At 39.7% G+C, this 22,406-nt stretch overlaps 2 protein-coding genes across 6 annotated transcripts; both read left to right on the top strand.

Moving 5' to 3' along the window:
* Positions 1-3,762: 3,762 nt before the first annotated feature.
* On the top strand, positions 3,763-13,230 carry alphaCOP (coatomer subunit alpha). Of its 2 annotated transcripts, none has more exons than XM_022802204.2 (7): positions 3,763-4,303; positions 5,618-5,786; positions 5,996-6,175; positions 7,472-7,766; positions 8,036-8,302; positions 8,702-11,107; positions 11,531-13,230. In XM_022802204.2, exons 1-7 carry the CDS (start codon positions 4,076-4,078, stop codon positions 11,673-11,675), a joined length of 3,690 nt encoding a protein of 1,229 aa, XP_022657939.1. In that variant the 5' UTR covers positions 3,763-4,075; the 3' UTR covers positions 11,676-13,230. The 2 variants fall into 2 exon arrangements, with proteins under 2 accessions (XP_022657939.1, XP_022657938.1); XM_022802203.2 differs by having other exon boundaries at positions 5,996-6,193.
* Positions 13,231-13,380: 150 nt separating this feature from the next.
* LOC111248982 (leukocyte elastase inhibitor-like) lies at positions 13,381-21,823 on the top strand. 4 transcript variants are annotated; one of them, XM_022802208.2, is made up of 7 exons: positions 13,381-14,807; positions 17,612-17,847; positions 18,869-19,035; positions 19,347-19,578; positions 20,103-20,400; positions 20,724-20,905; positions 21,536-21,823. In XM_022802208.2, exons 2-7 carry the CDS (start codon positions 17,616-17,618, stop codon positions 21,682-21,684), a joined length of 1,260 nt encoding a protein of 419 aa, XP_022657943.1. In that variant the 5' UTR covers positions 13,381-14,807; positions 17,612-17,615; the 3' UTR covers positions 21,685-21,823. The 4 variants fall into 4 exon arrangements, with proteins under 4 accessions (XP_022657943.1, XP_086844206.1, XP_086844207.1 ...); XM_086988080.1 differs by lacking the exon at positions 13,381-14,807 and adding an exon at positions 14,879-16,953; XM_086988081.1 differs by lacking the exon at positions 13,381-14,807 and adding an exon at positions 14,879-17,110 and having other exon boundaries at positions 17,386-17,847.
* The last annotated feature ends 583 nt before the right edge of the window (positions 21,824-22,406 follow it).

Below are 22,406 nucleotides of genomic sequence, written 5' to 3'. Positions count from 1 at the left end.
TATATATATGACTTTTGTGCGTAGGCACAAAACACGAGATTGAAATATATGTAAAGGCAAGTAAATGAAAGCGCGAGAGAAAGAGAACTGTTGGATACGTTTCATTTTGACCTTTTTTTATAGTAAATAGTGGCTAATACTATTTTGATTTATTATTCAGAAAAAGTATTCTAATGTACGTAATTGTACGTCAGAATGCTTGCAAGCTTCGAACCTCCTGACCTCCTGTAGAAGGGCAGTACTCCAATGACATCATTAAGAATGCTGCTTTTGTCCGAAGAAATCCAGGGCGATTCGTAAAGCGACAACGTCAACGACTGAAAGAGCGAGCGTGCATGAGTGAATAATGTCTATACTCCTGCCGAAAAAAGCCCTTCCTAAAGTTTCCTGATTCCGATCGTCCTACTTCGAGCTTCTTTTTCCGCTTCCCCGTATTCCTCCTTCGACACTTCTACGCGAACGGAAACAGTAATGTTACCAAATCCATTTTCGTCCCTGACACAGCCCCTTACCAACCACTCAATCGCATTCAACAATAGTTAGGTTCATACGTAGCGTGTTTTTGCCATTGGTGCTGGAGGCTGTAGATTCTATACGAAATATTACTGTAGGAGGCTAGATAAAAAGAAAAAAAGCTAGCGAACGAAGCATGATGATGATCGAGAGGATGACAACGACAGCAGCAACAATAACAACAACAAAAACGGAACAAAATAAAAGAAAGGTGCCGCAGTCATATGTGAAGTGGTTACATATAAACTTAATGCAGCTGTTTGTTTGATTCATAGAAACGTAGACAAAGATGACGACGGGTGACAAATGTTAATGGGAACGAAGACGATATACAATGGACAGGAATGATGATCCCAAGCATATTTAATGACTTTGTAGATCAACTGAGTGGCAGTGGAAGCAAATTATTGGTATGAGCGCAAGGGCGAATGAAAGAAAGTATATAGGAAGAACATAGAGTGAAGGCTGGCCCATGGTTGGACGTTGTGGGAAGAACGTCCTCTGTTGTAACTACTTCCGATGGATCAATGGCGAGTTAGTTTCATTGAATGGATCGCACGCCACGTTGCGGAGAATGAAGAACTTCCGCACTGTTATGCCCTTGACGCCTCGCCGAACGATTTTTTCAGAACGGAGATTGGAACGGCATGAATGAAGAGAGTTAATAAAGATAAGCACAATACTTGACTCCTTAATGTTGGTGTTTTCCTTAAAAATACTATGTACGCTCTGATTGTATATTCATCTGATCTATATTTATTTATTTAAACGAATGACCATATAGTAGTTTTCAGAAACGGCTTAAAAAAATACGCTAGAAACCAGACACAGTTTTCTTAATGTTAACGCGTCATTGCAGAATTGTGGACATATTTTAAGATCAGGTTGCCATATACAAAATGCCGCAATACGTTTTAGAAAGGATTTAGAAAGAAAATTTATTATCAACAGTTATTTAACACTGTACAATATCTCTTGAGATTTTCGTCAGAAAACTTACCGCATGCATTATTACTTCTTAAAATTAGCTATTCGATCAAAGGTCTATTCACTTGAAAATTTCACAACATTAAAATTACGTTCAAAAAAAGAAATGACGGGACAAAGTGGCTAGTGTTATTTGCCCTCGGTGGCAACAAAAAAAAACCACTTCTGCTTACTCAGTAGAAAGTTATAAACACTGCCAGTCGACTAACTACATGCTCCACTCAAACTCATACGTGTTTCGTAGGATTCATTCGCTGCCAGTGCTATGGTTTCTGCGATGCTGTAGTAGTCTTCTTACCTTAGTTATACGTGGAAGATTCGAGACTGAACCTAGGCACAATTTGCGCGCCAAGAGCCAGTCTTCTTGAGCTATGCTAAGCTGCAGTACAAGAAAATTTCTTAAACCATTTATGAAATTCCACATTCTACTGCGTTTTCTAATCTAACCTAACACAAATTGATCCCTACCGGAACGATTCGTTGCAGTGTAGTCCTGTGCCGTTTCTGCTACTGTTATATTTTTCCCAATTGGAGCTCCCCAAATCGTCTGTCTCATTTAAATGATCGCGCTGTTCGACTCCCTGACCAGGTTGTTATGCTTATTCCATTATTTACCTGTTGAAGCAATTCGACTGGATTGTTTCAGTATGCTTACTCCGATGATTCAATCAACAACTGTGATTCTGCTTCTGCTAGTTTTCTATAATGACTGTACTATTTCGTTACCCTGTAGCTGCTGTTGCATTGCTTTGATTACCTTGCATTCTCATCGCCGGTAATCAATCATTCTGCCACCGTTAATCTATCACCCTAACACTTTAATGTATCCCAAAATGAAACCAGCCCTTTCACGAACATTCAGGCCGAATACGCAGCTATCAGCACAAAACTAGAAACCATCGTCCTTTTTGATTTGTTCAAAATACCGAGTTACTAGAAAGGAACGCTTGGTTACGTAGTTGTCTTCCCTCCAGGATAAACAAAGCTATTCTTAAATACCGTTCAAATATGGTATCATTGTAAGGTCAATATATTAGAGCGGTGTGCTGACTAAAAGCGTTTTTCATTTAGTAACGCAACGTAACGGAAGGTTAATGTTTTTTAAAACTGCGTCAAAATTTCTTTAAAAATTAAGCATACAACAAATAGATTTTATTTTACGGATTAACCTTAACTAATTTCACCCGTGGGTTAAAGTGGCCTCAAAGATTTTCTATAATGGCTAGGTTTGGACGGTCACGCACGCCCTGTATACGATATCTCCCGCAAACAAAGATTTTGTTGAAACAGGGGAAGTTCTCAAAAAAGTTTAATTCAAATGGGGTACCTTTTAATGGATTTTCGATTAGATAATGCGAGCAGACTTTAAAAGATTGGTTCAAAAGAAGTCATATCACTGTTCTGAGCACGTCTCCAGGAAAACCTAACTTACAGGTTATATAAAGTCTTTGAGAGTACCTGAGCCTAGATAAGATATACTGAGGTAAACCTCAAAAGAATATAGGCAAGAACGAAATTTACTCGATGCCTGATTCGTCTCCAAGTCGTAGTATTTCTAAATGAAGTAATTAAGGCTGAATGAAGTAATGAAACATGTTCTAAAATTAAAAAAAAATTAAAGAAATTATTACATTTGCGCTACTTTACGCTAAGAAATAAGAAGTGTCTCCAATTTTATACTATACTCTAACTGCAATTATTTAACGATTTAAATCTTACGTAAGTGTTTTTATAAGTATTTTATGGAGAAATAATGATCTTCGAAAGCTCGCTACTATCTCATTATTCGATATTTTACTAAAGACCTAAAAATTTGCCTATAACATGGCGTTAAACGCTATGAAAAATCTTTTTTCATCAAACCAACGCTTTGCTTCTATCGTACAGGGATAGAACAATTAAATAAGTTTCGAATTGGTATCGATTTTTTTCGCACAAAATCTAAACAGTTACCACAAAAACCATCCAAAAATGCCACCTGTTAGTTTATGACATTATCTATGTTTTCGTACAGGACAAAGATGTCGGCAATTTTTTGAGAAACGTCGCTGTCATAGCAGCTGTTTGTTCACTTTAGCGGCTGTCCACTTAATGCTGGGCTTTTAGTTTAATGCGTTTCGGTGTCCGGCAAATGGCGGGCAGGCCTGCTTGTCATTCCGTCAGGCCCGGTTCCGGCTATCGAAAAAAGATGCGTTCATTCAAACAGCTGTTGTTGTCTGCTGTTTTATTTACATTTGCGAGTGGCTGGTGCCACGACAGCGGCAGAGGGGTGGCGGACAGTGTTGTGGTGTTGGATGATCTGTTCTATGCAGCTCACAGCTTGGAGTGAAAAAGGTTCAACTCGATCCGTAGCCCCGCATTTTATTATTTCGAGTGGCGCCAGTCTGCTATTTGGTTTTTCATTTTGTGTATAAAATCTATGCGCAGTAATAAGAACTGTCAATCGTTTTAGTTGCCCGGCCAAAACAAGTGCCAGCCGGGACTGTGCCGCCTGTGTTCCCGCATCCGCAGTTCTCAAGAACAACAGAGTCGCTGCCACTGCCAACGCCGTCATACCAACAGCAGGGCAGCGATCATGTTAACTAAATTCGAGACTAAAAGTGCTCGGGTGAAGGGTCTGAGCTTCCACCCGCGCCGACCATGGATTCTTGCCTCACTTCACAATGGCGTCATCCAGCTGTGGGACTACCGGATGTGCACGTTACTTGATAAATTCGACGAACACGAAGGCCCTGTGCGAGGTATCTGTTTCCATAATCAGCAACCATTATTCGTGTCGGGTGGTGACGATTATCAAATTAAGGTGAGCAATTTCTTCGAGTGTAATAGATTTTTCAGTGGTCAGAATTTAGCAATAGGCAGTGTCGAAACAAAACCATCCTATATATTGATCCCTCCCCACATCTCACGTTTCATAGAAGGCTGCCGCCGGCTGATGTGCCTGGGAACTTACAATAGAGCGTCAATACCGCACACTACCAGTTCTTACTATACGACGAGATAATCCTTTCACAGATTAGCACGAAGACTTTATGAAGGTTGTCTAATAATAGCAAGATATATTAATTCGAATTTAGTTTGCTATGCGTGTAATGTTCATGTCGTGGTTAGAAACGGATTTTTTTCATTATCTACCGATCGGAAATGGGACATCGCTGTTCCACCTCTGACGTGTCCACTGTTAAGCTGACAGTATCTATACGAATGGGCAAGGCGCAGAAAATATGTTCCAGTGCAAAATTCAGGGAAAGAACTCTGTCGCTGTTGAAATATAGTGATCAATGACAGTTTAATATGTTGCAATTAGTTTCTCCCAGTTACAATAACGGATTCTTCATGCTTTAATGAAAAAAAAAATCGATCTATTAGCTGATCTTTTCATTGTATACGGATCAAGATTTACGGATAGTGTAACCGGCTAGTTTTCAAACTCGGCTTACCCAGACTATTGATAGAAGATTGGTACCCATCAGGCCCGGTATTCATTATCCGTTGGGTCTGATTTCTTTATTGTTATATTGTTACATAACAGTTAACTTGGAAAAACAATGGTAAAGGTCGTTCCATTATTTTAATAAGGTTTTCTCTTGAACAGAATGACCGATAGGCTAAAGTTAATGATAAATGTTTTTTGCGTGATCATCTATCTTTAAATCGCTGTAACTTATTTTGGTATATTTACTTCAGTGAATTGCGCATGATTTCTCTCACGGGAATTCAATAAAAAAAAAGTATTCCTCTTAGCTAACGATAATAACTAGAGCCCATTTCATTGGTTACGAAATAATCTTATCTTATAATCAAAAGCTTGTCTTACATAGCAGTTATTTCAAAAAAAATCTTGCGTGATTTCTTTTGATACCAACATCATACTGAATAGCTTTCAGTCTTTTTTATCCAGTGAGTCTAGGGCTTTGATTCAGCTATATTCGACATACCTGTTTACAAACGCAAAAAGACTGATTCAACATTTACTTTCTGCATATTGTATCGTTTTTTAGATAATGATGACGTTTGTAATGCATATTGATCTATCGTTTCTCAAGTTCATAATTTGATTATCACATGTTAATCTTTCCGTTTTTTATCATTATGTATGTACTTTGCTCAATGACAGGTATGGAATTACAAGCAAAGGAAATGTATTTTCACGTTACTCGGTCACCTCGATTACATTCGGACAACGACATTCCATCACGAATACCCCTGGATATTATCGTCGTCTGATGATCAGACAATTCGTATTTGGAACTGGCAGAGTCGCACATGCATTTGTGTTCTCACAGGTAGGCATTTGTTTTAGCTTATCCTCCTATTAAGGTATATTATATACAGTCAATGTAAATTTACATACATCACACAAATTTAATCAAGTCCCGATTCGTAGTGTATAAGGAGAACTAATTCCAAATATTAGTTTTTGCCTTCAACATATCTAGATATACGCATCGAAAAAGTAGCTGTCATTATTTTGGTTGTAATGCGTCGGTTCCAGGCCACACGCATTATGTCATGAGTGCCCACTTTCACCCCTCCGAGGATTTAATGGTGTCAGCGTCATTGGATCAAACCATCCGAGTCTGGGATTTGCAAGGTCTTCGTAAAAAGAACGTCGCTCCCGGACCCGGAGGCCTGGAAGAACATCTCAGAACGCCTGGCCACACCGACCTGTTCGGTACGTCCGACCTACTAAGTAAGGGATAAAATAAGTATATTTTTCCGATCTGTCTCCCCGTATACAGATCTTCTGCTTGTTCATCGGGAATGTCTCAGGTTTAACATCGTAACTAAATGCATTCTGAGATGAAAATCGAATCGGCGTAAAATACGACAATACGGCCTAACAAAACTAACATCAGGTGAGAGCAGAATATTTAGTCCGTTGAGTATCAGCGAATGTATCTGTATTTTGGGTTTCTGTTAATTTCTATGGGAGTACTATGTTGGCACATTTTAGCTTCCGCATGTGACTACATCGTCTGTCAACTTAAATTGTAATAGATAAGTATACAAAAAAACTATATCACAATTCCATTTCTTCGTTGTGTTTTTTCTATATCGTAACTAAACCGAGAAGTATATTTTTATAAGAATTCGAGAGGTATAATATACGTCTTATATGGATTATCCTTGAAGCAATTGCTGTGAACATAATTTAGTTATACATATTCTTTTCGCTTGTTTAATGGACAATTGCAGCTACTACTTGAGGTTATGAGTCCCGTTTTGAAAATTGCATGAAAGCGTTGAGAACAGACAAGTTTCAAAACTGCTTTTTGTCATGACCGCTTTAGGAAAAACCTGACATCGTGAATCATAGGAAAACGAATGCAGATAATTGTGGTACTGTACAAATGCATACTCATATGAAAGCCACGCTTACCAAATACGTCAAAATATTGGTGGGCCTTGATGCGGGTTATTCTGGTAAAGGTTGGGACAAGCTTGAGACACGCTTTTAGCAAACGACGTACATTATAGTCTGTATGCGTATGTGTGTGTGTGTAAGCGGACATTTAAATATAATATAACTTTTGACACAAAGGGAAAATAATTTTCGGATGAATGTACTTTTTTTAGCAATAAAGATATAGTTATAAATATATAAAAATATACTGAAAGATATACAATGAGTACTTATGTGTAGACAGGTATTGATCAGTTTTCGTTACTATCTAACTAGAACTTCGGAACCGGATAACATTGAATGTTTCTTGGTATCAGCGGCAATTTAAACTTTGGAAAATTTAATGCTAACACCAAAAAGCGAAGTTCTTATGTTATATTGAGTATGATTTTCTCCGTACATTATAGTATTACTGTTTTGACTGTTCCATATTAAACCCTCTTATTTTAAGGGCTTTGTGTGTTAAATGTCCGTTGCTGCGTTTTGTGAAAAATGACCCAATCCTGAGATTTTGTTGGACTATTCACTGAATTGGTTTATTTGGTGGTCTGCCATTACTTACAGGCACATCAGATGCCGTGGTTCGCCACTTCTTGGATGGCCACGAACGGGGTGTAAACTGGGCGGTGTTTCATCCTACAATTCCTTTAGTCGTGTCAGGTGCGGACGATCGCCAAATTAAATTGTGGCGTCTAAATGACGCAAAGGCCTGGGAAATGGATACTTGTCGGGGCCACTATTCTAATGTGTCTTGCGTGATTTTCCACCCCAGACAAGAGCTTATTCTGAGCAACTCGGAGGACAAAAGCATTCGCGTATGGGATATGGCGAAAAGAACCTGCCTGCACACCTTCCGTAGGTAAGTTAGTACGAATAAAAATATATTGAATATACGCAGAGGATAAGCGTGTATATTTCTATACTGAAACGTTATTACGCATTCTCCGTTTCATTTCACGTTTCGAACGAATAATTAACTTTATTTACAGCATGCTTTTTTTAAATGCTATTCTATTTAATTTGTGTAGCACATATATCGCGTACAGCGTTATGTATTTTTGTAGACCATGTATAAATGCTGTAGGTTAAGCTTTGATTTAAATAGTTAGTAAAGTGTATTTTCTACAGGGAGCATGATCGCTTTTGGATTTTGACGGCTCATCCGACACTGAACTTGTTCGCAGCGGGCCATGATAACGGTATGGTTATATTTAAGTTAGACCGCGAAAGGCCAGCTCATACGCTGCACGGTAACACCCTGTATTATGTCAAGGAACAAAACTTCATGTTGGCAAACGTAGCACAAAAACATCTGCGAAAGCTGGACCTTACCACAATGAAAGACACAGCAATTCTTCAACTACGTAAGGGGGCGGCCCGCGCGCCCGTGTACAGGTTGGTCCTAGAAAAAACTTCATATTTTGTTCGCATCTGGTAGTCACAGTAATTAGTTCAGAACAATTCGCCAGAAATTTCCACAGGGAAGACAAAAACTACGCTTTTTAGCTTTACAACAACACGTAACGTAAGCGTGGTAGATGCTTAATATGATATGTGTTCCTACACGACGAAATAATTCAGCGAGCGATTTATGGTGTTCAATCAGCGAACATTTTCTGTACAGTTCGTTGCCAATTATTAGTACTCTTTTTGAAGAAGGGAATAGAAACGATTTGCTTTGTATAGTGTATCCAGTGTCATCTACAGCCATTAAAGACAATTTTACAAGTCTACATTGTTATTCATAATCAAAAGGTGCATATTTCGTCTGATTGTGCTGTTCTGTTTTTCTAGTATTTCATACAACCCAGCAGAAAATGCCGTTCTAATCAACGTCCGACACGTCATCAAAGAGCAGTCAACGTACGAGCTGACCCAAGTACCCAAAAATGATAGGGACACTTCAGAACCGAAACGCGCTAACGGGCTGACGGCTCTTTGGGTAGCCAGAAACAAGTTTGCTGCGCTAGACAAGAACAAATCGGTGTTTATTAGAAATATGAAAAACGAAGTTACCAAGAAACTGGAACATCACGCACCAGTAGACGAAATTTTTGCTGCTGGTGTTGGCCAGCTGCTTGTCCAAGACTTCGAAGGCATTTCGTTAGTCGATGTTCAACAGAATCGAGTGCTTGCTCATGTAAAGGCGCCTAAAGTGAAGATGGTCATCTGGAATCAGGAGATGACCCGAGTCGCACTTCTGCAGCGAAAGAACATTACGTTGTGTAACAGACGCCTTGAGATTCTCTGTCAGCTCAATGAGTCCACGAGGCTGAAGAGTGGAGCTTGGGACGAAGCGGCGGACGTGTTTGTCTATACAACGTCCAACCATATTAAGTATTCGCTCCTGAACGGTGACCACGGCATCATTCGCACCCTGGACCTGCCGATTTACATAACGAAGGTCCAAGGTAACAGTATCTTCTGTCTTGATCGAGAAGCTAAGGCTCGCGTGCTCACGGTCGACTCAACCGAATACCACTTTAAAGTCGCCTTGGTCAATCGCAAATACGACGAAGTCTTGCATATGGTGCGTAACGCTAAATTGATCAGCCAGTCGATCATCGCTTATCTGCAAAAGAAGGGCTATCCAGAGGTGGCATTGCACTTCGTCAAAGATGTGAAGATTCGCTTTGCGCTTTCACTTGAGTGCGGCAATCTGGACGTTGCCCTCGAAGCTGCTCGGTCCATGGATGACAAAACCTGCTGGGAGAAGTTAGGCGAGGCCGCCCTATTGCAGGGCAACCATCAAATCGTCGAAATGGCCTACCAGCGAACAAAGAATTTTGAGAAACTATCTTTCCTTTATCTGATTACTGGTAACCTTGATAAGTTAAAAAAGATGCTTAAGATTGCCGAGATCAACAAGAACACATCGGCACAGTTTACCAACGCGCTTTACCTTGGTGACGTCCAAGAACGCGTCAAGATTCTTAAAAGCGTTGGTCAACATTCATTGGCATATCTTTGTGCTGCGACGCACGGTCTCGAAGAAGAAGCGGCTCGGCTAAGTGAGGTGTTGGCGGAGACTGCCGAAGACCGACCGCTCCCAAAGACGCTTGATTCAGCTGTTTTGATGGTCCCTCCACCGCCGGTTGCTCGTTGCGACGAGAACTGGCCACAGTTAAGCGTCAACCGCGGCTTCTTTGACACGGTGAACATGCAGAACAAGAGAACGGCCGTGGCGGTAGCGAACGACATGGATGAGATCGAACCGAGTGGCTGGGGAGATGTTGGCCTTGGTGAGGAAGAAGGCGATATCAAACCAGATGATGCCGAGGGGATGGTTGATGGTGGAGGTGAAGGTGAAGGATGGGACGTCGATGAGGAAGATCTGGACATTCCTCCCGAGCTTCTGGAGGCAGGAGACAGTGAGGTTAACAATGATGGATTGTTTATTGCGCCTAGCCGTGGTCTAGCTACGACGCAACAATGGGTCGATCAGTCGCGCCTGGCTGTTGATCACATTCTGGCAGGCAGCTTTGATACGGCTATGAAGCTGCTTAATGAGCAGATTGGCATCGTCAACTTCAAACCATTCCATAGCCACTTCATTGCGACGTTTGCGCGCTCAAAATCGGCACTTGATGGTCCGCTTTCCATACCAACAACGTACTGCTACTTACAGCGGGCGTATGGTAAAAATTCATCATTGCCGGCTCTCGGCTGTAAATTAACCGACTTGATAGAGAGGTTGCAGCAGTGCTACCAGCTTACGACAGCTGGCAAGTTCCAAGAGGCTGTTGAGAAACTTCGCTCTCTCCTACTGCATATTCCGCTGATGATTGTTGAGACGAAACAGGAGGTGATTGACGCTCAACAACTCCTCGAGGTATGTCGCGAATACATCGTTGGCCTATCGATGGAGCTTGAGCGCAAGGTGATGCCCAAGGACACAATGGAAGAACAAAAGCGAATATGCGAAATGGCAGCATACTTTACACATTGCAAATTGCAAACCATTCACCAGATGTTGACGCTGCGTACGGCTGTTAATCTCTTCTTCAAGATGAAGAATTTTAAGACGACGGCGTCGTTTGGCCGACGCCTGCTCGAGCTGGGCCCGAAGCCGGAGGTGTCTCAGCAAATTCGGAAGATTTTGATGGCATGCGAGAAGACGCCCCAAGACAACAATCCTGTGCAATACGATGAACATAATCCGTTTGACCTTTGCGCAGCAAGTTACGTGCCTATATACAGGTAGGTCTGAATAAAACCTTTTATAAAGAAATTTATGCTTCAACTCAAAAACAGTACATATTTATTCCAAATACACAAAATATAAGGCAGGCATATCGATTCGCAATAAGAGGGTAACATTAAATTTGTAAAGAGAGAGAGAGATAGCGAGAGAGAGAGACAGCTGCCGCTCTTGAAAAGTTACGGTGCGTAGAATTGTTCCTGTTTAGCTCTCAAAAGTTCAAGATACTCAGTTTTTTTTTATTCAGATGTTGTCTAAAGTAGTTAAGCTTTATATCTCTTACGTATGTTTGAGTGTTGTATTTGAATCAGAGCTTGTTCTCTAGGTACCTTATCTAACAAAAAATAGTATCAAACCAATTTTCAGTACACATTTTATAAAAGTTGGCAATCACTTGTAAAATTGTACATTTTGCGTTTTAGGGGCAAACCCGAGGTTCATTGTCCGCTGTGCCAGGCATCATATATGCCACAATTTAAAGGCAAGGTATGTGTTGTCTGCGAGGTGGCGAAGATCGGTAAAGAAAGTACCGGTCTACGGTTGTCGTCTCAGCAGTTTACACGGTAGAGCTCTAAAGGAAGCGAGCGCACATATTAAGGTGCAACGGGGTTAGTCTAGTGCCTACCACGAGAGCCCTGAGCACGACGCACTTACCGTACGCAGTAGTTTTTTTCCGTGCAGCGAAGTGCATACCAACAATGACCGATGGTAGCATTCGTTAAATGGTCTCTGCAATGCATCTTAACGGACAATAGTTAACAAGAGAACGTGACAAAACGTGCTGATCCAATTAGCACCAGGAGGAGTAGCATACACGAACGACCGAAAACCAAACCAGCAAACGTTCGCGAAATGAAAAATGAGACACATGTCAACAAAAGCTCCCCTTCCTTTATTAACTGGTTGATTGATAATGATGGTGTATGAGTTTGCGTGTGTGAATGCGTACCATCCTGTGGCCGTTTCCTGTCCGCAGCGCCATTGCTTGCAATTTATATAGCATAACAAGAATAAGAACGCAAGGAACTCACGTTGGGGAACATGAGCTCAGAAAACGCCTATTATTTTCTTATTTCAATTAATTCTGATTCATTTATTATAAAGAAGCCAAGGGAGCGTGGGTGCATCTGAGCAATTCAATTGTTTCTAAGACAAAATGCGAGAGAAACATGTGACCCTTTCTAATAGTGTATGAACTTCAGCTCTGGCCATCATCACAGTATAGTCAGTCAGCAGACACAAATCAATAACACTTAGCGTGACAAGCAAAGTTACCCGCCGTAAAGAAAATTAAACGTAGCAAGCAACTTTTAAACGGGCCTATGGCTGTATCTGTCAGTGAGTGTAAACGGACAACAAATTTATGGTGGCGCGGGCGCAATAGATGATTTCAAATGTGAGGACAAAACCAAATACAAAAATAACGACAGAATTAGTATGTTTTTTTTGTGCCGGATCGATATAGCAGGATAAAGCTGACAAAAATATATAGATAGACATATAAAAAGATAAAAAAAAATGCGATTTAATGAAAAAAGAAGGCAGAATAAGTGAGGTCGGATGAACAGAATCCATTCACTTGGGAAAGTGAAAAAATGTTGAATGGGTAAGCAGAGGGTTTATCAGAAAGAAAATCTGCCTGATTGGCATATGCAGAAAATATTACAAAGGATATTTGTTGGGGGTTAGCGTTGCATGTAAGATTAGTATCTTATATAGATGTAATTAAATATATGTTAGGGTTAAAAAGACGAAGTCGATGACCTCGGGAAATTCCGTCTCCTGGAATAAGACAAGGCAGGCTCGTTGGCTGGCATGAAGAGGACTCATGGGAGGTGTTTTATGGACGCGTACAAAGTTGTCTTAAAAGTTCAGCAGAACAGTCGGGTCCAGAAAGAGAGAGAGAGAGCGGTAGAGTTTCGTAGTAATTGCAGAAAAATGGCTCTATCATATAGAGAGAATGGTCCTCTAAGATTAAGGACAATGGATAGTTAGAAAATCCGGCATAGACCTTCTCTGTTATGCCTGGCGTATATAAGGTAACCGATGACGATGTGGAATAACGACAACTGCTTTACGAGCAGAAAACACATTCAATAAACGTTTTACCCTATTAATTACACATGGCGCTTCTTCAGTGATGTAGTCTAATGTTCATCCAAAGTAAGATATCCGTAAATGTCGTTAGTCAGGTGTAGACAATAGAGATTCAAACAAGTAAGCTAAAACAGAGGACGCGTAAATTCATAGCAAGGTAGAATAAGCCTTGAAGCAGGAAAACTTGCTCATTCCAGTAGATTTTTTTTATGTTTACAATTCAAATGTATATCTATTTAAAAAAATAGCTTCCCTTCCTCTAGGCGAATATATTTTAGTGCTTATAAGCAAAGTTCATGTTAGCTGCGCCAGAAATCACACCAGATTTCGTACTGATAATCCTTCCTAACAGTGTATCGTAAGACGTGATGAACCCGGAACACATTTATTTTCGATTACTTTGCGTTGAGACAATATGATTAATACAATTTATATTATCGTTCATATTATCGTCATTACTTTATTTGTTATTTTCACTATTACTATATGGCATAAACAATTTCAATATTAGTCCACAGAAATAAATGCTGATTACCTTGCAGATAATGTCAGGTTTGAGAATAAATAACTATTCTAAGTAGCCATGCCGGGTTGTTACTTCGCAACACTGATAAATATTACATATTCAGTTTATTTTACATGATCCCACAAAATCGTTATCTGGTTTGGTAAAGTCATCTTCGCTATATAATCGTTAAGAATATGAAGTCGGCAAGCAATAATGGCAATTATAAACATATGAATAAGAATCACCTGCTTGTTATCTTCTTTGGCGACAACATTGGAATCAATGGGACTCATGTATCCGCATATACCGCGATATGCGGGCGGAAAAAAATCAACCTTGTATTATCATGATACATGTCATTCTAAGAGGCAATTACTTTACGAATGTTTGCTGAATGGATCAAATATATAAATCGTGAATGGGTACGTGACTTTTTTCATCGATTCTAGCGATTATTATGGTATTACGCTGCTGTTCGCACGGATACAGCTGGTCCGTGGGAATGCTCGCTTCTGTGTTGCTTCTGCTGCCTCCACAGTATGATCTGCACTAACCAGAGGAATAAACAAATGCGAAACGTTGTTATTGGAACACGATTTTGCGTTTGGCCTAGGGTGTCGCTCACGGGCGTAGTCTTCCTGAAGACCATCCATTACAGGGCCGTAGTGGATGGTGTCAATGATTGTCGACCGTAGCTGTCACGCTATCGGCCCGCGGGCTGCTCGTCCCTCTCTCAAGCTCAGGTTGCAACGGGAGACACCGGCGAGATGCAGGAAGAATGGTGCTGGTCCTTATAGTTATAATGCAAGTGTTTGATTACGGTACTTATCGTTTGTAGTTGCTGAATAATGATTACCACTCCATATGCAATAGTGGGGCTATATGCCATTGTCATTCCATAGTATTTCACTAGGAGTGAGTTCTTGGGTCTATTTTGACGGTTTCTAGTTGGCCAGGCCCGAGTGTCGCGTACTAGAGCTTATTTTTTTTGGCTGTGCTATTTCGTAAAAAAAAAAACAAGCTTCGATTATTTAACTCCAGGAATGAAAAAGAAACATTTTTTTTTCTGTGATTGTGCACCACTGGGCAAATAGGTACGTATGAGCACGTATGTCATACGATGGCTTAAAAATAAAACGTCTTTATTTCTATTTTATTTGCACGTGTTTTCCTCGTGGGTAAATATTTTTACTTTACGATTTATTCAAGTATGCTTATTTATTACTCAAATAAGGATCAAACTACTACGGCGAGATGTACAAATAGCTTCTCAAGCCACAGCATATATACTGTGTTCATGCGTAAGATGGTTGTGGGTTGCTGATTTGCTGGAACATGTTATTCGGATTTCTTCTGCAGATCGAATATGTTTGCTTCTATCAAAAATTCTAGCTAAGCCGCATGACTGTTAGCTGATATGGAGTACTAACTAAGTATTGAGGTCATAATGTATCAATATAAACGACGAGCAAACGATCACAACGGCAGTCTTTCTGCGAATCGTCAAATTTTTGTTTGTGCTCGTAATAACGTTTTCTTAGCAGCCCGATTTCTTCCCAATTTAAATAGTGTGCCAAACAAATTTCTACGCTAAGGCTAAGTTTTGACTAGTGGCAGCCATAGAAAAATGTATTAAAGTTTAAAACGTCTGTGGATACCGCTTAAGTTGAATTAATTTTTGGTGAGTACCTGATTCTGTTTTTTCTAAGGCTTTTTCACTTCTGTATACGCTACCAAGTGCTGATTCAAGTTCCTCCATCGATACAAGCTTGCGTTGAATGTATAATTCAATAAATGCAGCCTAAGTTGTGCTTACAACCACTATTAGATAGCACCAAACAATGACCACCTTTTCGAAAAATATTATTTTGTTTACCAACTTCTGTCCTCTTTTAGAGTAGACCAAGCAGGAGTAACATTATAGATTGACTCCAGCTATCATAGTTAGTAGATTACGGATCTTTCATCGCATACCTGCTTCATATGACTAAAAAAGTGAAAATATTGTTGAGCACATAAAGTCGCCAACATAATCACCCAACACGACACCACACGTTCTGCCATATGTAACAAGCAGTTGGTGGGCGCAATAGCTGAGAAATGCGAAGCAGACAACAAATTATTAAATTAAGATCATCATTAATTTGATATTAAATCGTATTAGTCAGTCGTAAAAGAAATAATTTGTTTCGAAGCTATCGTTTCCTCTTATTAGTTTGGTCAACTACTTAAATGGCACCAATGCGTGAGTAATTGCTAATTTCTGGTACGTAAATGTGTTAGCACGGCAGTATTCTAAACTCAATGTCAAGAATGGCAATAAATTAATTTGGACACTTTTATGCAGAATGCTATACGTTGCACTCACGGGAGCAGTACAAATGAACCAAGATTTATCACTAATTTTTTATTTTTTCGAATTTTTTGACAAGTTTGTCACTTCACTTATGGGGTGGGAGAAAAAGCAGTGACCTTGTCGACGCATTGAGATTTACCGGTCGCCATTGGTGGCTTCTCTGCGGGTGTTTCGGCTCTATTCGAATATTACTTTGTCATGATGATAGCACGTATGGGTAGGGGATGTTCTCAGGCAGACTATATCGACCCCCTTTTCTACCCAGTGTTTTAACAATAACATAAGATACTGTTATGATAAACGCTTGGATTCGAATATACTCATTACTTTAGTATGCTAACACATCGCTCAACTGATAACATGACAACAGTAATAATCATACAGTGGGAAGTTTAATGTCAACAATACCTAATAAATACCGCCTTATCTTTTTCATCATCGCCGGTAGTTCTCTTAGTGTAACTGTCAGCCAGTCGTTGGGTAAAAAGAAATTTTCTGCGCGAAACTGTCGGAGAGCCCTGCGTTATTCCCCGTGCCCAGTACGTTGACGCTGCAATCCGATGTCTGGTCAGCTTTATGAATGCGCCACCGCGTCCGTCTTCCGATGGAAAATAAGTTGCTACACATGAAAAGCTGTAATTTCCTAGCGTCGGTAACGGTGTATATTTCTATTCTGTCAAACATGGAGCCTTTACGGCTGCCGGGTCCGCCAGTGCGTGTTTGCATGGATGGCGTCATTGGAAAGCACTCGATATAATGGCCGGACGCAATACGAAGGGCGATGGCAGACTTTTGTAGGTGCTCTGGCCGTTGTTGTTGGTGATGGCGGTAAAATCTCTGGCTGGCGATTTTGCGTGGAGAAGCCAGCCGAGACACAGAATCAAGTGAGTTCAAATAAGGGGCTATGGAGGCCATCAGAGAAACGTGGAATGGAAAGGGCAATCGACCGGATGAATGAGTCTAGGAAACCGGACAAAGTAGTAGACGCTGGTAAAGAAGAACGATTGTTATTGTAGCACACATATCTATCTAGGCAGACTGGTAAGTAAAGGCACTGGTTTTGCTTTCGATTCTCGGGCGTTGATTCGCCGTTTGCGACCCTGTCATACACGGGAATTTTTAGTGATAGATATAATTCATTCTGCGATATTTTGAATATTCTTTTTTCTTTTATGAAAAAGACAGCTAGCCTTTATTAATTTCCTTTTTCCTGTACTCATAGATGCCCGTGTATTACATAAGGAAATATGCAGCGACGAATGGACCTTTGTCTAACATTCTGCTATTACGGCTACTACCAATTTTGTGCTTTGTAGAAAACTGTTGACCTGAAGTATAGTTAGCGAAGCGGTTGCAGAAGAGGCCGCTTCCATATTATTGATGGAACCATTTGTTGATTTAGGCGAAGTTTCCTGAAGTCGCCTGAAACGAGGACAAGTGGCCGATGACAAATCTGGTCATTCAGTGTTTCATTGAACCTGGATGATGTTTTCAAGTGCATTATTGATGGCTGAATTTCTATTTGGATTTTGAAACTTCCAGAACGATGAAACTGCTTTTAGTTTGCGTGGCCTTTGTTGCCCTGGCAGGTATGTGTCGCGCCCTGTCCAAGGAGGTGAATGTGCATGGTCGCTATCGGCCGCAGTCAGCTCACGGAGTATCTCCTATGGCAAACATTACCAACTACCTCGGCTATATGGTGTTTAAAAATCTACCTGATAAGGATAAAATAGTGTCACCCATCTCGGTCCTCGAAGTACTTTTCATGCTTTACTTCGGTGAGTCTTTCGAATATTATGTAATTTTCATACCTGATTTTTTAGTTTGATTTGATTGAAAATCAATGCGTTGCTACCATAATATTTAAATTGACACTGAATACTTTTGCTTGGTTACAAGTTGCATCGTTATTACTTTCATCGACTTCCTCTGAAGGAGGAAGGCTTTGTATCTGAAACTTTGGAAGATTAATAAATGACGCTTGATATTTTTGCGTTGTTCGTTTCCGTACAACTGTAATTCAATAAACCTATATCCAAAAATGATAACGCGGCAGAGCAATATGGGAGATTGATCATAGAAGTAATCCTACTCTTGCCGTTGTCTCCTTTACAGATCTCTTTCATACGCACTATTCAAAAAAGAAAAACCTTTTAAAACGAAAAATTTCGATAAGGGCGATAAATATCTCGAATAATCCGCATAATCTATCTGTAATTATTACGATGGTTGGGCGCTTAATGTATAAAGACCTTAAAATATTGTAGTAATGGATCCACTGGTGTCAGGAAAACACAGTTACGTCACCTGCGCCAATAGTATTGGCATAAAACTTAAATCCTTTAAGCTCAAATATAAAACAGGTTTTAAGGAATAAATAAAGCTTTATTGCTGCTACACAAGGCTGTATCAAGTCATTCTATATGCGGTTAACACATAGGAAACGAAGTAAAAATTTGTGTTGCCTTGCTGGATGGCTGATTATTGCTGCAAAGCTTCAAGGGCGCAGGAAGTCATTGTTAGCTTTTCCTGCCCCTCGGGGCACATATGAATAAAGACTTTAACCTATAACCAACTGTCTATCAACAAACAGACCTTGAGTGGCGGCCGTCACTTCTACTTGGCTTTCATCAGATGGTTTTTGTAGTAACCGAGTAGGTATGCTATGTGGCGTAATACACGTATAGATAGTTAGAGGTTATATATTTTTGGTTCAATTTTATGAACAGCAGATTTTCGACCGATCTAACAAATAATTCTATCCTCTTTTAACGCATAGATATATTCTGTTTTTTGCAGGTGCGGCTGGTTCTACGAAAGCTGAACTTGACAAGGCGTTTCAGTTTAGTCGCTATGGATTGTTGAGTGAGGAGAAGATCGTACATGAGATTGCCTACGAGATTCATAAATGGAAGCATACAAAAGGAGAGATCATGGATCTTACAAGGGCTTACTCTTCTGATATGGTACGCTTCGCTTTAGTGGTACTGTGTACTGAATCTTTAGATTAATACTAAAACAAATAGATCCTTAAAGTCAATTGTTCAAAGCACACATGCGGAATGTGAACTAAATAGGACTAGAAATGACGATTTATATGAGTTCTCTGCTTTTCAAAACCTCCATAGACAATTATCTTTGGGTGTTCGTGGAGCCAATACTTGACGTCCAACGCATACATTTTGGTTAGGTAAAGTTTTCATTATCGTTGAGAAGCATCAGCATGACCAAAAAAAAAGTCTTCGATAACCATCAAGGCTGCGTTCTTCCTATGCAGATCTTCGAAGACTATCTGCAACGCTTGAAAACTATGTTTGATGGAGAGGCATTCCAAGCTGATTTTGCGAAGAATTCTCCTGCAGTCACACAGGAAATTAACAAGTGGATTTCGGAAAAGACCTCAGGCAACATTAATCGATTCTTCAAGGACAACCTTGATGAGTACACAAAATTGGTGCTTATCTCTATTATTACGTTCAAGTTTAACTGGAAAGATCAATTTCTAACATGTACGTATATTTTTTCAGAGTACTATAAAGGGGTTTTTAAGGTACGGATCCAAAGGAAATAAGTAAACATAAAATAATATTAACTTAAAATAGTTACTTGTTATTTGACGTGAATTCATTCAAGGCTCCTTAATCGAATTAATCTAGAAAGTGCTTTCCCGGCAACCTGCTTACTTTCTTTTTTCTGGAGTTTTAATGAATTTTATCAACTAGAGGTTTGCTAACATCTTTGTTCTCGAACATCTTTATACAAAAGATGGATTTAATGAGCACTGCGAAAATTATTTAAGAAAATCAGCTCTGCATTATTACTGAAGCACACGCGAATACAGAACTATACACGTAAAATTTTATATTACTTGTAGAGTATGTTGAAATAACGACTAAGGTCAACCTCTCGGAAGTTAATCATAAATTCTTAATGAGGTTGTGTTTCAAACAAATTGCCTAATACTAGACAACCGTCACAAACTACCAATTAATGTAAATAAACTACTAATGAATATAAAATCTTTTAATTTCAGCCATGAGTCGTGAAGGTCTATTCTATAACGATGGTTATGAGGAGGCCTATGCGATGTATATGTACAAAGATGCGGACGTTGAGATTGGATTTAACGAGTTTGCACACTCGGTAACTCTGCGACTACCATACGAAAACACTGACTATGACATGTACATTATTGGACCTGATGGAAAAGTTGGTGAACGGGACGCCACTATTGACGACGTAGAGCAATTCTTAAAGCAAACTAAAAGCTACGAGTCATTGTTGAATACTGAAAAGAAGCCTGATGATACCATTGGAGTTGAAGTTCCCAGGTAAATTACAGTGTATATTCCACGTGACACGTGGACTTCTGTAAAGTTCTTTTTATTTCTTCTAATTTCAGTTAATTTATTCTGTATTTGCTTGCAAACGACTGGGAAAAGCAATCCATAGTTATATTTATCTCCAAAACCATCTGTAATATTCTAACACAGTTGCAGTAGTTACAAAACATGAAATTAGCCAACATCGAGTAAGTCAAACAGAACTTTCTGCTAATTTGTAGTTAATTCACTGTAGTTGATCGTGGTTGGTTAAGGAGCTAGGTGTATATCTTGTGGTAGTCTGAAGATTCCTGTTTATAATTTGTTCGCAGATTTGTTGTATCGTCTGAAGTCAACTTGAAAACCATCTTGTCGCAGTTGGGGATACAATCACTATTCTCTCCAGACGCAAATTTGAGCGGAATGAGTCCGGCAAAGCTACACGTGTCCTCGATAAAACAGGCTGGATATGCCAAAATTGACGAGCAAGGTACCGAAGCTGGAGTAGTTACCGGTGAGTTAATTCTTACCATAAGATTTCTATATCGATTAGATCTGCAATTTGCAATTCTGCAATTTGATCTCACCATTCGACTGAACGCATAGGCAAGCGCCGTTATCGTAAAACTGCTCGCAATTTTAATTCGACTTGGTATAAAGTGACAACAGCATGTCCTGTGCCGAGCGCGGAATCTTGTTATGGCTAACCATCTATGACCATATTGAACTATTCGGTTGACCGTTTAGGCGAATTCAGTTCTAAGCGAAAGTATTCTATGCAATGTTGCACTGCCTATAGTTTTCTGTGTTGTCTGTATATGTATTGCACCTGTTGAGATTGCCTCTAAAGAAAACTCCAGTGGATGAGTTCGGGTCTATACACTTGTTATTCTTCAGTCAAAGTCTTTCGTTCCGCATTTTTCGTTAGTCTTTGATAACATGTGCTCAATATAGTGCATGTCGACGGCAAATCGTGCTCTAGCGATCTTTCAATCTTCCACCAGACGTTTAACCGTCCAGGCCTTGATACCCTTTAATATAATTCAAAGCGATCACGCTGCATCTAAAAGGTATACAAATACTTTTCAAGCTAATGTGCTTATGAGGTACGCTAATAACGGAATATTTGTTTCCTTTTTTTCAGCGGCATCGGCAACTGCTCGCATGGTGCCAAGCCGGTTGCCACGCACAGTAACGTTTAATAAACCGTTCCTATTCCTCATTAGGAACAACAACCTTCATCTCGACCTGTTTCTAGGCAAAATCTCGAACGTGCCGAAGAATGACTTTTAAACGAAAGAGGTCACTATACCGAAGCCATTCGAAGGGGCCAGCTTAGGTTATTTTACCTAAGTAAAAAAATATGTTACCGAAACGAAAATACTGTGTTTATAATAAAGCACAAAGTGCAATTTTATAATTGTCTTGGTTACATTTGCTTACTTTATTGAACAAGAGAAATAGCTTTAAAGTAATCAGAGGCGGGTCGAGAGTGCTTTACAAAGTTCGAACAAACCCTGTGCAAGCGATACAGACTGACAAAATGAATGCATTTGCAGATTAATCAATAAAGCTAGTAAAAATTCTGTGACATTTATATATACGATCAGGGCTCTGCATGTTTCTCATCACATGAAATAGGTTACATTAAAAATGCCAATTGATTGGGGAGAATTTAAACACTCAACAAGTTTTTAGCCTCCCTTTTTTTGTGTTCGTGATACTAGAGTAACCTCTTCTTTTTGCGTATCTAGTTAATCGCATAATGCGCATACATATTTTTGATGTGCGTTTTTCAAAAACCGAATCACTTTTTGCAAAGCAGTATAAAAAAATTGACACAGCATCAGGATAGATTTCAACTAGAAAAAATGATCTTAATAATGGCTTTGACGGAAAATCGCTCTCTTATTCTGCAGTTGTAGTTATGTTCTTTCTAGCAGTAGAAAAATACAATTCAGTAGCGGACGGCTGATAAGTTGTTATCTAAAGTGTTACCTCGTCAATCTGCTAAC

The sequence above is a fragment of the Varroa destructor genome, unplaced genomic scaffold (assembly GCF_002443255.2).
Source record: "Varroa destructor unplaced genomic scaffold, Vdes_3.0 BEIS01000004.1, whole genome shotgun sequence".
Lineage (NCBI taxonomy): Eukaryota > Metazoa > Arthropoda > Arachnida > Mesostigmata > Varroidae > Varroa > Varroa destructor.
Note: the sequence above shows the minus strand (reverse complement) of the source record. Positions and strands in the feature narration are given on the sequence as shown.

Excerpts from the sequence above, each read along its gene's own strand:
- alphaCOP (XM_022802203.2), top strand. The coding sequence starts at position 4,076 with ATGTTAACTAAATTCGAGACTAAAAGTGCTCGGGTGAAGGGTCTGAGC. Across the intron at positions 6,194-7,471 it reads CGGTACGTCCGACCTACTAA|GCACATCAGATGCCGTGGTT; the intron begins GTAAGGGATAAA and ends CATTACTTACAG. Across the intron at positions 8,303-8,701 it reads GCCCGCGCGCCCGTGTACAG|TATTTCATACAACCCAGCAG; the intron begins GTTGGTCCTAGA and ends CTGTTTTTCTAG.
- LOC111248982 (XM_086988080.1), top strand. The coding sequence starts at position 16,892 with ATGGCGGTAAAATCTCTGGCTGGCGATTTTGCGTGGAGAAGCCAGCCG. Across the intron at positions 19,036-19,346 it reads GGGCTTACTCTTCTGATATG|ATCTTCGAAGACTATCTGCA; the intron begins GTACGCTTCGCT and ends CTTCCTATGCAG. Across the intron at positions 19,579-20,102 it reads GAAAGATCAATTTCTAACAT|CCATGAGTCGTGAAGGTCTA; the intron begins GTACGTATATTT and ends TTTTAATTTCAG.